Source organism: Ailuropoda melanoleuca, chromosome 5 (assembly GCF_002007445.2).
Source record: "Ailuropoda melanoleuca isolate Jingjing chromosome 5, ASM200744v2, whole genome shotgun sequence".
In the NCBI taxonomy this organism is placed as follows: domain Eukaryota; kingdom Metazoa; phylum Chordata; class Mammalia; order Carnivora; family Ursidae; genus Ailuropoda; species Ailuropoda melanoleuca.
In genome coordinates, this window is record NC_048222.1 from 2,132,104 (window position 1) to 2,144,797 (window position 12,694).

At 43.8% G+C, this 12,694-nt stretch overlaps 2 protein-coding genes and 1 long non-coding RNA gene across 3 annotated transcripts; all 3 read right to left on the minus strand.

Moving 5' to 3' along the window:
• Positions 1-1,673: 1,673 nt before the first annotated feature.
• Positions 1,674-2,090, minus strand: LOC100466870 (histone H2B type 1-M). Its single transcript, XM_011236404.3, has one exon. It carries the CDS (start codon positions 2,072-2,074, stop codon positions 1,694-1,696), a length of 381 nt encoding a protein of 126 aa, XP_011234706.2. The 5' UTR covers positions 2,075-2,090; the 3' UTR covers positions 1,674-1,693.
• Positions 2,091-2,152: 62 nt separating this feature from the next.
• Positions 2,153-3,694, minus strand: H1-4 (H1.4 linker histone, cluster member). Its single transcript, XM_002928526.4, is given in 2 exon segments — positions 2,153-3,400; positions 3,402-3,694. Coding segments are annotated over 2 exon segments (660 nt in total). The 5' UTR covers positions 3,636-3,694; the 3' UTR covers positions 2,153-2,974.
• A 5,909-nt stretch (positions 3,695-9,603) lies between these two features.
• Positions 9,604-12,453, minus strand: LOC117802203. The gene is made up of 3 exons (XR_004625260.1): positions 12,160-12,453; positions 11,401-11,505; positions 9,604-10,663 (listed from the first exon to the last, which is right to left on the minus strand). It is a non-coding gene; the product is annotated as an uncharacterized LOC117802203 (long non-coding RNA).
• Between the last annotated feature and the right edge of the window lie 241 nt (positions 12,454-12,694).

Consider the following 12,694-nt stretch of genomic DNA (forward strand, 5'->3'; position numbering starts at 1 on the left):
AAATCTTTTTGGAAAATTCTTTGTATTCTTAGCCCCTCAGCATTTCAAATAGTCCTTTTTTTGTTTTTAAATTATTAAAGTTAGCAGTTTGAAGTCCGCATGTGTTAATTTTCTTCTTATTCCTTTTGTTTCCATCGTGTGCTTCTCTTATTCTTGGTCACAGTGTCTTGTTGGATTGTGTGTTGATTTTGGTTGTGAAGCGGCTCAGTCATTGTCTTCGGTATCTTATCTGTGGGGAGTTGTTGAGACCCCAAAATGAAGCTTATTCCTCCACAGAGGATTTGTATTTGCATCTACCAGGTGCTGGGGGGCCCCAGTTTGGGATATGCTTAAATTAATTCTCAGCCTGGGTGTATTCTGAATCCCTGTGATATTAGTGCCAGAAACAAGTGCGTTGTAGCCCCAATTCTTCGTGGCAGAATCCATCTTGCTCAGCACCGAGGCTCAGGGCACACTCTTGTTGCAATCCTCCGTGGGGAGTGTGGGCATGGGTGGGTGCGCATGTGTGTTCATTTCTAGCTCATCTTTCTACTGTGAGGATGTAACCAACCGGTCAGGTTGTCAGCTACAGCAGGAAAGAATTCTCATCAGTTTTCTTGGTGAACTCTGAACCGTTGACTGTTTACTTCCTGGCCAGTTCCTTCCAGCTCCCAGCTTCTTTCCCTAGATTTCTTTTCCCCACAATAATCATTCCCCAGCAGCAGCAGGAACCCTTCATGCCATCCCATTTGTGCAGCAGAAGCGACATCCTGCCACGAAGGTTCCCTTCCCTTTCTCCCTCCTCTCAGTCCTTGCCTCCCCAGGACAGGGGGAAGGAGTCCAGGGTACTGAGAAGGGGGCCTGTGTCCTGGGGTAACTATTGCCAGTCAGACACCTTATGGGATTGAGTAGTGGGCTTCTTGCTTGTGACCAGTGGCTTTAGAGCTAAATGCTGCTGGAAGGCTAAATGAAATAGGACTCACTAGGAGAGAAGATACAGTAGGTGAGAGGATTTGAAGGCCTAAGACAGGACAGGTTTCCTTTCCTGTCTCTTTGTGCCTTTAGGATACAGCACAGAGCCAGCTCTGCACCACCGCCTCCCCCGGCCCCCAGCAGAAATGGGAGCAATTCCAAATCGAGCAAACCAGAAAAGCCTATGTAAGATTTCCGAGAAAACTCGTCTTTTCAGCTTTTTTTCAGTATTACATCAGAAAAGCCTATGTAAAATTTCTGTGAAAACTCACATTTTCAGCTTTTATTCAGTATTATATGCTAAAAAGAAAAAGAAAAGCTCTGAACAGGACGAAGTTTTCAGAGCCTGCTCCTTGTGCTCTGGGTAAGCGGTCCTTACCAAGTTCCTGAACAATGTCATGATGAATTTGCAGCCCTGCACAGGGCAACGAGAACTCTACCCTTGAAATGGCATTTTCATTTAAAATTGATATTTAATTTTGTGAAACTAAAGGAATAACGGTCGTATAGAACCGTTTTTGTTGTGAGCACTCAATTTTTAGTAGGTATTGTAATTGACCAGTAAACGTGGACATACTTGTTACCTAGCCCTACTTGAAATTAAAGTCCTAGCCAGATTTCAATTTAGGAGACATCCGAGAATAGCACTCGGAATGAGAGGATTACAGCTTATTTGCTGAAATCGTGCGTGGCTCTGAAAAGAGCCTTTAGGGTTGGGTATCAAGACGCTTACTTGGCAAGTTTACTTGGAGCTGGTGTACTTGGTGACGGCCTTGGTGCCCTCGGACACGGCGTGCTTGGCCAGCTCCCCGGGCAGCAGCAGGCGCACGGCCGTCTGGATCTCCCTGGACGTGATGGTCGAGCGCTTGTTGTAATGCGCCAGGCGCGACGCCTCGCCCGCGATGCGCTCGAAGATGTCGTTGACGAACGAGTTCATGATGCCCATGGCCTTGGACGAGATGCCGGTGTCGGGGTGCACCTGCTTCAGCACCTTGTACACGTACACCGAGTAGCTCTCCTTGCGGCTGCGCTTGCGCTTCTTGCCGTCCTTCTTCTGCGCCTTGGTCACCGCCTTCTTGGAGCCCTTCTTCGGGGCCGGAGCGGACTTGGTGGGTTCAGGCATCCTACAGTTAGCTTAGAACAGTATAACTAAGAGCTGGGCAAATAATCAGGAGCGCCAAAGCCCCGTTTATTTATAGATGCGGTATTCAAATGAGGTTAGCAAGATTTCGTTCCTGATTGGATTAATTTTAGTGTGTCGTCACAAATGCGAACGTAAAAGATACTTGGAAGTCTAGCTTTTCATTGGCTGCTTCGTTACTTTGCTTCGACCCAATCAGAAGGCCTAGAATAGGCTGCCCAAAGCTACTATAAATAAGCCTCTAAAGCAATGGCGCTGTAATTTCAAAGAGAACCAATGAAACTTTTGTGACTGGGTTAGCTTTCTGTTTTTCTCGTGGAGACAGCTCCCTGCTGGCTTACAGTAGGGCTTCAAGTATTGAGTGTGGGCCCTTCAATAGGGCACGCCTGGTGGCCGTGCTGAGGTCCTAGATGGAGTTCTCGGGCTAACAGTCTTTAACACATTTTACCCCTTGCTAGCTAACCTAGTCGACTTATGAGCAGCTCTGTATTGTGGTGGGTTGATACCAAGTTCTTAAAACTAATTTGTTCTCCGTTCTCGCACTGTGTCAGTTTGCAGGAACTCGGTTCCGGGAGGTGGAAAAAGGAAATAGGAAGGAAATAGCATCGGGCGTACCGGTGTCCGTTTTACGGACGTCGGCGATGTTCTCTGGACTACCTTAGCCTCCCACACTACCAAGCTCCTAAAAGGGTCGTGTGTACGCAACTGGAGTTGCAGTGAGAACCACCCCCTGTGCTGGAGGTACCGCCCCTCTGCGGTGCGTCTTCCCTCCCGCCACGCCCCCTACGAATAGTGTGCAACAGCTCTTTTCCTGAGGTCTGGGGTGGCTCTGAAAAGAGCCTTTGGGTTGTGTTGAGCTTCTAAGCAGGTGGCCAAAGAAACTTATTTCTTCTTAGCTGCCGCCTTCTTTGGCTTGGCTGCCTTGGGCTTGGCGGTCTTTGGCTTAGCCGCCTTCGGCTTCACCGCTTTGGCCTTCGCAGGGCTCTTGGGCGCCTTCTTGGGCTTGGCTGCTTTCGCTTTTTTCGGGCTCTTAGCCTTTTTGGCTCCTGCAGCCGCGGCGGGCTTTTTCGCCTTCTTTGGGGTCTTCTTGGCGCTCTTCTTAGGGGTGCTAGCCCCTGTGGCCTTCTTGGGTTTCTTGGCCGCTCCTGCGGCCCTCTTGGGCTTGGCTGCACCCGCCTTCTTGGCTTTGGGCTTGGCTTCCCCGGAAGCTGCCTTCTTGTTGAGCTTGAAGGAGCCCGAGGCGCCGGTGCCCTTGGTCTGCACCAGGGTGCCCTTGCTCACCAGGCTCTTGAGGCCCAGCTTGATGCGGGCTGTTGTTCTTCTCCACGTCGTAGCCGGCGGCCGCCAGCGCCTTCTTGAGCGCGGCCAGGGACACGCCGCTGCGCTCCTTGGAGGCGGCGACGGCCTTGGTGATGAGCTCGGACACCGGGGGCCCGGACGCCTTGCGCTTGGCGGCACCAGCAGTCTTGCGGGCCTTCTTTTTCACCGGCGTCTTCTCAGCAGGGGCCGGAGCGGCGGGCGCGGCGGGCGCAGTCTCGGACATGTTGAAGCCGGGCGCGGGGAGAGCAATTCGCCGGAAGCAGAGGCACTGGCCGGGACTCGGGCCGCGCCGCTGCGCCCTCCCGTTTATATAGGGCGGAGCTGCGCCGTGATTGGTGCGCTGTCCAGCCCGCCTCGCTGGCAGCCGCAGAGTGTCCTCTCGGATCCCGAGTTGTGTTTGTTACACCTCAAAAAATGCCAAAAATATCAAAATTCTCTACATCGAATCGCCCGGTTTTTCTCAGAAAATGATCCCTGAAGCCTCAGGCTTCACGCTGGTCTCAAATTATGAAGAAAGCACAAAGCTTTATGCCAAAAACTTGCAATATTTCCCGCCGTGCTCTTCAAATTTCAACTCAGAGAAACAAAACTTTCTATTTTCTTCGTAAATTATAAACCGATCTTTAACTGTGGAGTTTTCTGACCTCTCAAATATGATTCTCCAAGTGGTTAGCTTCTTGTATGTCCAAAAACCATGCCACTGGCACTAAGATTTTTATTACAAATCTGCGCTTAAGTGAGGGAAGTAACACAGGCTCCTCGGAGAGTCCTGCCTATTGAGCCGAGGGCATTTGAGTTCATCAAACTGGTTTAGTTTAATGCCAAACAAATTATTGCCCATTTGGGGTTAGATTTTGGACCTCTGGGACATCAATCTATGCAGTCATGATTGTATTTCTGTCTGCTGCATCTGGGTTTTTAAATAATTCTTTAGGATAATTCTTTTCCTTTCTGCTCCCAAGGGTTGGGGGCGGGGCTGTTGCTTCTCTTTTCCCTGGACAACTGCTCCATGAGTTTAGATACCTTGAATTCTGGATATTTGGGACGGTAAGGGGATCCCAAAATATAGTCAGGGTGTACAGATGGAAAAGGATTAATTTTCACACGACACAGATGAAGCCATAAAATCACTGGAAGTGGAGGGGCACTCTGAAGAATTTGCAGTGTTGCTGAGTTCTTTTCGCATATTCTTCAGGATTAAACTAATAAAAGAGGTAGAATTGAAATTCAAGCGTCGATCATGAGGGGAATGAAATGAGAAGTGTAAATTATAACATCTCTACGCCCATTATTAGAGAATCCCAGACCCTGTTATTACTCAATAGTTGATGAATAGCTGGTCCACACACCAAATACGTATGGCTTCAGCCATGAAGATTATGGCCCTATGTTACCCAGAGTTTCATAAAAAAGAAAACAAATTACATGTCGGATTGAATTAAAAGTTCAGATCTCCATCTCAGAGGCAGATCTTTGAGGGACTATGCAAGTTAAGTCATTGCCCTCTGAAGTCGTCCTTTGCAAGGTCTCTGAAAGATGGGTTTGTTTAGGTAGCTGCCCACTCAGTGAAGACTACACGTTGGCAATAGACATGTACAAAGAATGGACGTGGACTCAAGGAATTATTCCTGGAAAATGGTCTGGATGGAATTGTCTTTAAAAACTTACAAGCCGTGTACGTGAGAGACGAAGTACAATTTCGGCCAGTGCTATAAAGTGATATGACACTATTCTGTGGGGGCAGATGGTTGTAATACTGCACTGGACATAACATCAATTTTTAGTTTTATTAATCATCTCCACACAAAACAGACCCTCCTACTGAAATCAAAGAGAATACATATCTTTGATACATTATTCAAATGTTTCAAATTAATGTTATCTAAATTAATGCTGGTATAAAAGCGATGTAAATTATCAGCATTTTAAAAGCCCTAATGTATAAACATTTCAATGTAATTAGTGCATGCTAGTGAAAAACAAATATGCCCTTTGGTATATATAAAAATAAAAAGGGAGAGGATAAGGTTCCAAAACAGACTAGTTGATAGTTTTTAGGGAAATTGATTTATGGGCACTCAATCCCAGAACAGTATGTTATATTCATTTTTAGTGACAATACCTCTTGTAAATGGCTGAAAGTTATGCAACCCATGGAAGTTTTCTCTTAAATGTCTGACTTGAATCTATATATCCCCTACTATTTCTGACTTAGAGGGACTTAACTTCTCCAAATTCTGTGATCTTTCAACTCACGTTTGCTTGCGTCCTATGGTACGGTGTGTTTTCCTATAAATAAAATTAAGTGATGGATTCAAATAACACATGGACGATCTCCCACTATTAAAGCAAATATTTATTTGACACTCTTCTATGATGAATCGGAGAAACACCAAAAGGCTCTACTTTATACTATCGATCTGCCAGCTTGGCTGGCTCTATGGTATCCACCTAAGTAGTGTATGCGTGTGAGCACATGTGCTTATATTTTAAATATAGATTCCAAAGTCTTGCTCCAGATGATTCTGACTAATAACTCTAGTGAGTCGCAGAATCTGAATATTTAACAAGTCCTCAGTTCCCTCTGATGCCCAGCTGAGTCTGGGAACTACCACTCTTGCTGGAGGTGACCAACAGGACAAAACTGTTTTCCCTCATGTGAGTGTTCCTGTGGAATAAGAACGCCCATGCTGGACATGACTTCGGGTTGAGAGGATGGGGCCAGCAGTGGTCCAATCCTGACTTCCTTGGATTCTCACCCGACTGGGCTTGAGAGTGGCCTCTCGAAGGAGAAAGGAGAGCGATGGCAAAGACTCCCATGCTTCATGATTTTCCACCCACATAGGGTGGACTGGGTCTCAGCTGCCTGGGGACTCCCCGAATCACCTAGCACAGTATCTCCACTTCTCATCCCATTTTATCATTCTTTTTTTTTTTTTTTAAAGATTTTATTTATTTATTTGACACAGAGAGAGAGACAGCCAGCGAGAGAGGGAACACAAGGCAGGGGAGTGGGAGAGGAAGAAGCAGGCTCATAGCGGAGGAGCCTGGTGGGGCTCGATCCCATAACGCCGGGATCACACCCTGAGCCAAAGGCAGACGCTTAACCGCTGTGCCACCCAGGCGCCCTGCCATTTTATCATTCTTAATAAAAACTACCCTTTCCATTTACTGGTCATTGTACTCTGTGCTACCTACATTCTGGCTTTGTCAATGCAACAATCCCTAGTTTGAGATATTGTCCCTATTTTACATAAGGGGACATGGCTTCACAGGCCAGGGGCTTCTGAGTCCGCTATGAGGTACATCTAGGATTCCAGTTCACATCTGTCTGGCTTCAAAGCATGTGTTCTGAAAGTGTGTTCCAGATTGCAGGTCTGAATAATCATTAGCGGTTGCGAAATCAATTGAGTAGCACAGGCCAAATGTTTCTTTATTTTTTTTAATGAAGTAGAATAGGATATCAAATACCAGAGCCCAACTCATTTGGTTCCAATTATTTACTTAGTTCTTTGACTGTGTGCTGACGCCCCCTGATGTGAAATGTATTTCTTCTGTGAAATGTATTTCTACTTAGGGTCAGAGTGGCAGGAGTCTTCCTCATGTAATTTCTTGAACTCATGAAATATTCTCAAGTGTATTAATCTCTAATGAGCTAAAAAAGTAATTTCCTCATATTCACCTTTTCTAAGCCTCTAAGGAAAACCTTGCGTGACGGGAAGTGGGGAGCGCGCTGTGAGCGTTTGCATTTTGGACACAATAGCAGCTGTGCTTAGAGAATCAGCAGTACGACTTGCAGAAAAAATGGAAAGGAATGGGAGGCTTGTACCTGGTTCCTTTTACTCTACAATTCGGGGTTCCAAGCAGTTAATTATGGACTTGGTTATTTTAATGTTACCATGATTGCTTTATTGAAAACAGAGTTTGGGGAAGAGGTGTTTTTTGTAAGACACTGAGTGCCTCTGCCCGGCTTCTTCACTGAAGATGTGCCCTGTGCACGGGGACATGGCGGCACCGTGAAGGCCACAGGTAGAACTCTATCTGTTGGGACAGACTTCCCCTTTGTGGACTCTTAACAGGTACTCTATCTTAGCTTTTGGCGTAGAACATTTCTGAAGAATTTTTCTTAAAAGGAGCTGTTAGTTCCTTTAAAAACTGTTGTTCTTTTTTATGGAATTCAGCCATCGAAAGTGTGGTTGCCTCCCGTAGCTGTCTGTTGCCGCCTTGTTTGGAAATGTACACAATTGGGAAGAACTTTAATACCCACACCTAGGAGAGTGGTCGAGCACACGAGGGCACACTTGCAGAATTGAGGAGTACGCAGCTCCAAAAATAGAAAGACCTCTAGGAAGTATTAAGGAGTAAATTCCAGAATATATGACTAAGGGAAAAAGCCAAGTGCAAAAGAGTATCCAGAGTTCGCTACCTTCCTTACGAGAAAGAAGGGGCTATGAGAAAACACATTTTCTGCTTATTTATGCAGAAGATATACAGAAAGGATAAACCCAAAACAAAGGAGATGAGTTATCTATGGGGGGAAGGTTAGAAAGGAGTAGAAAGAAGGGAGAGAGGGGAACAGAGTAGCCAGGGTGAGTAGGGAGGATCGGTTTATCAAGTATGTCTGTTTGTGCAGCTCTGACTCTGACAACTATAGAAAGGTTTCATGTTCTGGCAAAATAAACTATCAAAAGCGATAGGTTTGGGGAAGGAACCCAACATGGAATACAAGCACTAACAAATGAACCAAGCTGTATTAACTGAATAATATAATAACACTGAATAATAATCTAATAAAAGTATTTCAGGGAAATGGCTTAACCATTCGGAAACTACTCATGTGTCTACTAGACTTGACCAACGAAGTAAATGCATTGTAGACAACGAGATGTAGTGTTCTTACAGGTGGAAAAATAAGTATTTGGTTGAAATGAAACTTGTGGGTCTGGATTAGAACCACAGGTGTATGTACAGTTATATAGGTATGGAGACATAGATGTGTGTGTGTGTGTGTGTGTGTGCATGGATTAATATACACATATATTTCCTTGCTCTGTCAGGTGAGAGGGCCTACCAGTTGTGACACCCTCACAGCAATGAGCACACTCGGCACACAATCTTTATTTTTTAAGCATCATTCTCCAATAAAAAGAACCAGGGCTCCTTAGACAAGTGGTTGATTCCAAGGATGGAGCAGGGAGATACAGGATGGGTTTGAAACATCTCGTGGTACCAGAAGATAAGGACATGTTTTTAAAAAGATGGAAGCATTGAAAAAACATGCCAGCCAGTCTCAAGGAATGTCTAATGGCCAAAGCTGGTGCCATTTGAGCAACAAAATAAAAATGGATAATATTGGATTTTTTAACTCCTCCAATAAAATCTGTACCCATAAATACATATAAACAGAAGGTGCAGTTCTGCCCTATTGCAGCCACAATCCACATGTGGGTGCTAACTTCGCTCGGTGAGAGTTTAAGGAGCAGCAGAGTTTTCAGTCTCAGAATATCTTCCTATCTTCCCTAAGACACCATCAACTACAAAGGAAAGGTAGTAAGCATACAGCGGCTAATCTCCGCAGACATCATCTTCAGTAAGTGAGCACGTAAGCATGACACGTAATAGGAAATATTGACACGGTGAACTCCTTGCATCGAGAAGACCCTTCCTCGTTGTTGTGATATTTCCTGGCAGAAATGCATAAACGCATTCCATTGATAAGGAAACATCAGACAAATTCAAATCGAGTGGCATTCTTTAAAATAACTGGTCAGTGCTCCTCAAAAGTGTGAAGGTCATGAAAGACAAGGACAGAGGACAACACTATTACAGACCTGGAAATACTGAGAAATCAGTAAGTTAATCCAGTGAGGGATCCTGAATCAGATCGTGGAACAGAAAAAGGACGGTGATGGAAAAGTTTGTCAAATTTGAAAAGAGTCTAAAGTTTAGTAAATAATATTGTACTAATGTCCATTTCCTGCTCTTTTGTCTGTTTTCTTTTGTTTGGTTGCATTTCCTGAATTGTCACCTGTACCATGGTTATGGAAGACATTACCATGAGGGGAAGCCCGTTGAGGGATATAACGGGATTTTTGTACTAGTTTTGCAACTTTCTTGTAAATCTAAAATTAGTTCAAAATAAAAAGTTTTCTAAAAAAAGTTTCTCTTCACATCTCACCATGATGTAACAGTTTTCATAGAAACGGAAAATATCCCTAAACGTGACAGAGATTCTCCATAGTGGTGGAAATGTAGACGATTTTTATTCTCGTGCCCAAGCTTTTATGTTTTTCAAAGTTTCTACATAAGCATGGTTTACTTTGTTATTAGCAAACAGCACGCTTCTCTTAAAAATATGATAAAACTTTTTTAAAAAAATGTGTACCAATTTTCCCCAGACACCCGCGTAGTATAGTCTGTGGCCTCCTTCTGCTCTTTATCTGGACTTTCACGGAAATTCTTTCTTATTTTTTTTTAATCTAAGATTTATCACATATATATGTCCATGAACATTATGGTTTAGTTTGTCCTGGTTTTGAAACGTATATACGCGAGATCAGAGTATACGTATTCCTTGCGTCCTGCTTTTTTCCCTCAATAAGAACCGTCCCTCTGTACTATGTTGGGACAGAGGGCTTTAGTTTGTTGATTTGCACTGTTTTATATTTCATTGTATAAATGTGGCCCGATGTATTTACTAATCTAGTTTACTGCTCAGGGACATTCTCCTGGTTGTATGATGAGAGAAATTTAATTTTCCAAAGATGGTGGCGCCAATTTCTCCTGACCCCCACTCCCTTCTCCCTGTCTTGCCTCTTGTGCTCTCATCAAATCTAATTCTTGTCCCACTGAATCTGGGTGAGCTTGTAACAGCTTGCACTAAGAGAGCGTGGAGGAAGTGAGGCTGTATGTTTTGCAAGGCCCTGCCCCTACTCTTTAGGACAACGCAGCTTGTGCCTTATTTTCTGGAGCCCTCAGACTTCCATCTCTGGGCTCTCTTATGAGAATTTTGGTGATTCTGCAACCACCAGGCCATGAGAAAGCCCAGCTGTGTTGGAAACCTTGTCTGGGTGCCCTGGTTTCCTGTCCTAATATTGGAGACCTCCTAGTTCAAGGACCAGAAATATGAGAGGAGTCTCCAGGTTATTCCAACTGGCAGCGGTCAAGTCTTTTCAGCTGAAGTCCCAGACATCGTGGCATAGCGACAAGCCAACTCCATTCTGCTCTGTCTAAATTCCTGATCCAAAGAATCTGTGGGCATAATAAAATGGTGGTTATTTTAAGCAATTAAGTTTGGGGTACTTTGTAATCTAAACAGTAAAGGCTTCAGTTTATGTTCATATGTTTATTAGCTGATCTGTTTTTTTAAAACCCTTTCTGGCCATAATCTGCATTAAGAAACACATTTTACATCATTATGCTCACACTCGCATACCTTCATGTATGAATGCCCTAACTGTAAAACAGAACAGAGTGGTAGGTGTGCCTTTTTGAGTTATTGGCTCTGCTACCTTCTCTTCTTCCTTCCCCACCCCTCCCCTTCTCTTCCCTTCCCTTCTTTCTTCTCTCTATTCAATTTCAACAAAGCTGATGACAACCAACTAAACTGTTTTTATAAATAACGTGTCTCAATCAGCAGACTGAAGGAAACCTGTGTTAGAGGCTGCAGTTTAAGAGGTGATCTTACACTCATTTTTATACCTTATAGAGTATGTATATATTATGTGTATATTTTTATATCTTATATATTTACTACACACACACACATATTTTAAGTTCTAAACTCAGTCAAATTGTTCTACGTTGGCCCAAAGTTAAATAGACCAATAAAATAAAAACAAAAAATGTGGGAAGAGTAAATCTACTAAATCTAAACTTAATTTGGATGCTGAAGCATATCAAGACTCCAAGAATCCATCTTGTTTCAAGATGAAAGGCTGAGAGAGGTTAGTGATTTGCCCTTCAGGTTGCCAGCAAGGGAATCTTACAGAATCTGGATGAAGGAAGGATCCTTGCAAAAGGTACAGGTGGAGAGCAGTTTGGATCTGGGGATGAGATGGAGGATTGGGATGTCCTTTCTTGGCCTAGAAGAGCTGAAGAATATAAAACTTAAGTGTCTACATATGCACTCTTAAGAGTCAAGACACAGATCTCTTAATCATGGCAAGAACCCAGCAAATACTCTTTTCTGTCTGGAAAGAAAGCCTCTGGAGAAACGATGACTTCAGAGATATTAACTACCTCTTCATTAACCTTTAATTATTAAACTCATAATCATTTTCCATGTCAATCTCTTCAGCATCTATTTATTCCATGATGTTGCTGGTGTCTTTGGAAGAGATGGTTCAATGAACAAGAACCGATTGCATTTGGCCTCCTTGTGTATCTCTACTCTGTTCTTCACTTTCTCTCTCTATCCATGATACTTTTGATTATTATTTCCTCAGCATTCCTTTATTTTCCCTCTTCACTCCCTCTGAATTGTATGTATTTGCTGTTTGTAAATTTAAAATCTATGCATTTACACAGGTAGTTAACTCATACATGGGAGTAGTTTGGCATAATGGTTAAAGAAACAGACTCTTACATAGTTGTCTACTGCTGCATAACAAATTATCCTGACAGTGGCTTAAAATAATGATAAGCATTTATTATCTCACAGAGTTTCCATGAGCCAGGAATTTGGGGGTGACTTAACTGGGTAGTTTGGATTTGGATATCTGATGAGATTGGAGTCAAGATATTACCTGGGAGTGGAGTCATCTGAAGACTTGACTGGGGCTGGAAGACCCAATTCCCAGATGGTCCATACGGCTCACATGGCTGTCAAGTCAGTGCTGGCTGTTGGTAGAAGGCCTCGGTTCCTTGGCCTCTTTGTGGGGCTACTCTGGAACTGTCGACATTGCACCTGACCTCCCCAAGAATGAGGGATCCAAGGGAGCAAAACTGAAGTCACAAGATCTTTTATGACCTAAATTTAGTAGTCACAATATTATATTAGTTACATAGGTCAGTCTTTCCAGTTTGGGAAGGGAACTATCCAAGTGTGTGCCCACCAGAAGGTGAGATTACCAGGGTCATCTTGGAATCTGGCTATCACAGTTCTGGAGATAGATGACTCCATTTCAAATCCCAATCCTATCACTTACTAAGTTTTATAACTTTAAGACATTTATTAGACTCGGGGTGCCTGGGTGGCTCGGACAGTTAAGCATCTGCCTTTGGCTTAGATCATGATCCCAGGGTCCTGAGATCAAGCCCAGAAACCAGCTCCCTACTCAG

Coding starts and splice junctions, on each gene's coding strand:
- LOC100466870 (XM_011236404.3), bottom strand. CDS start 2,074: ATGCCTGAACCCACCAAGTCCGCTCCGGCCCCGAAGAAGGGCTCCAAG.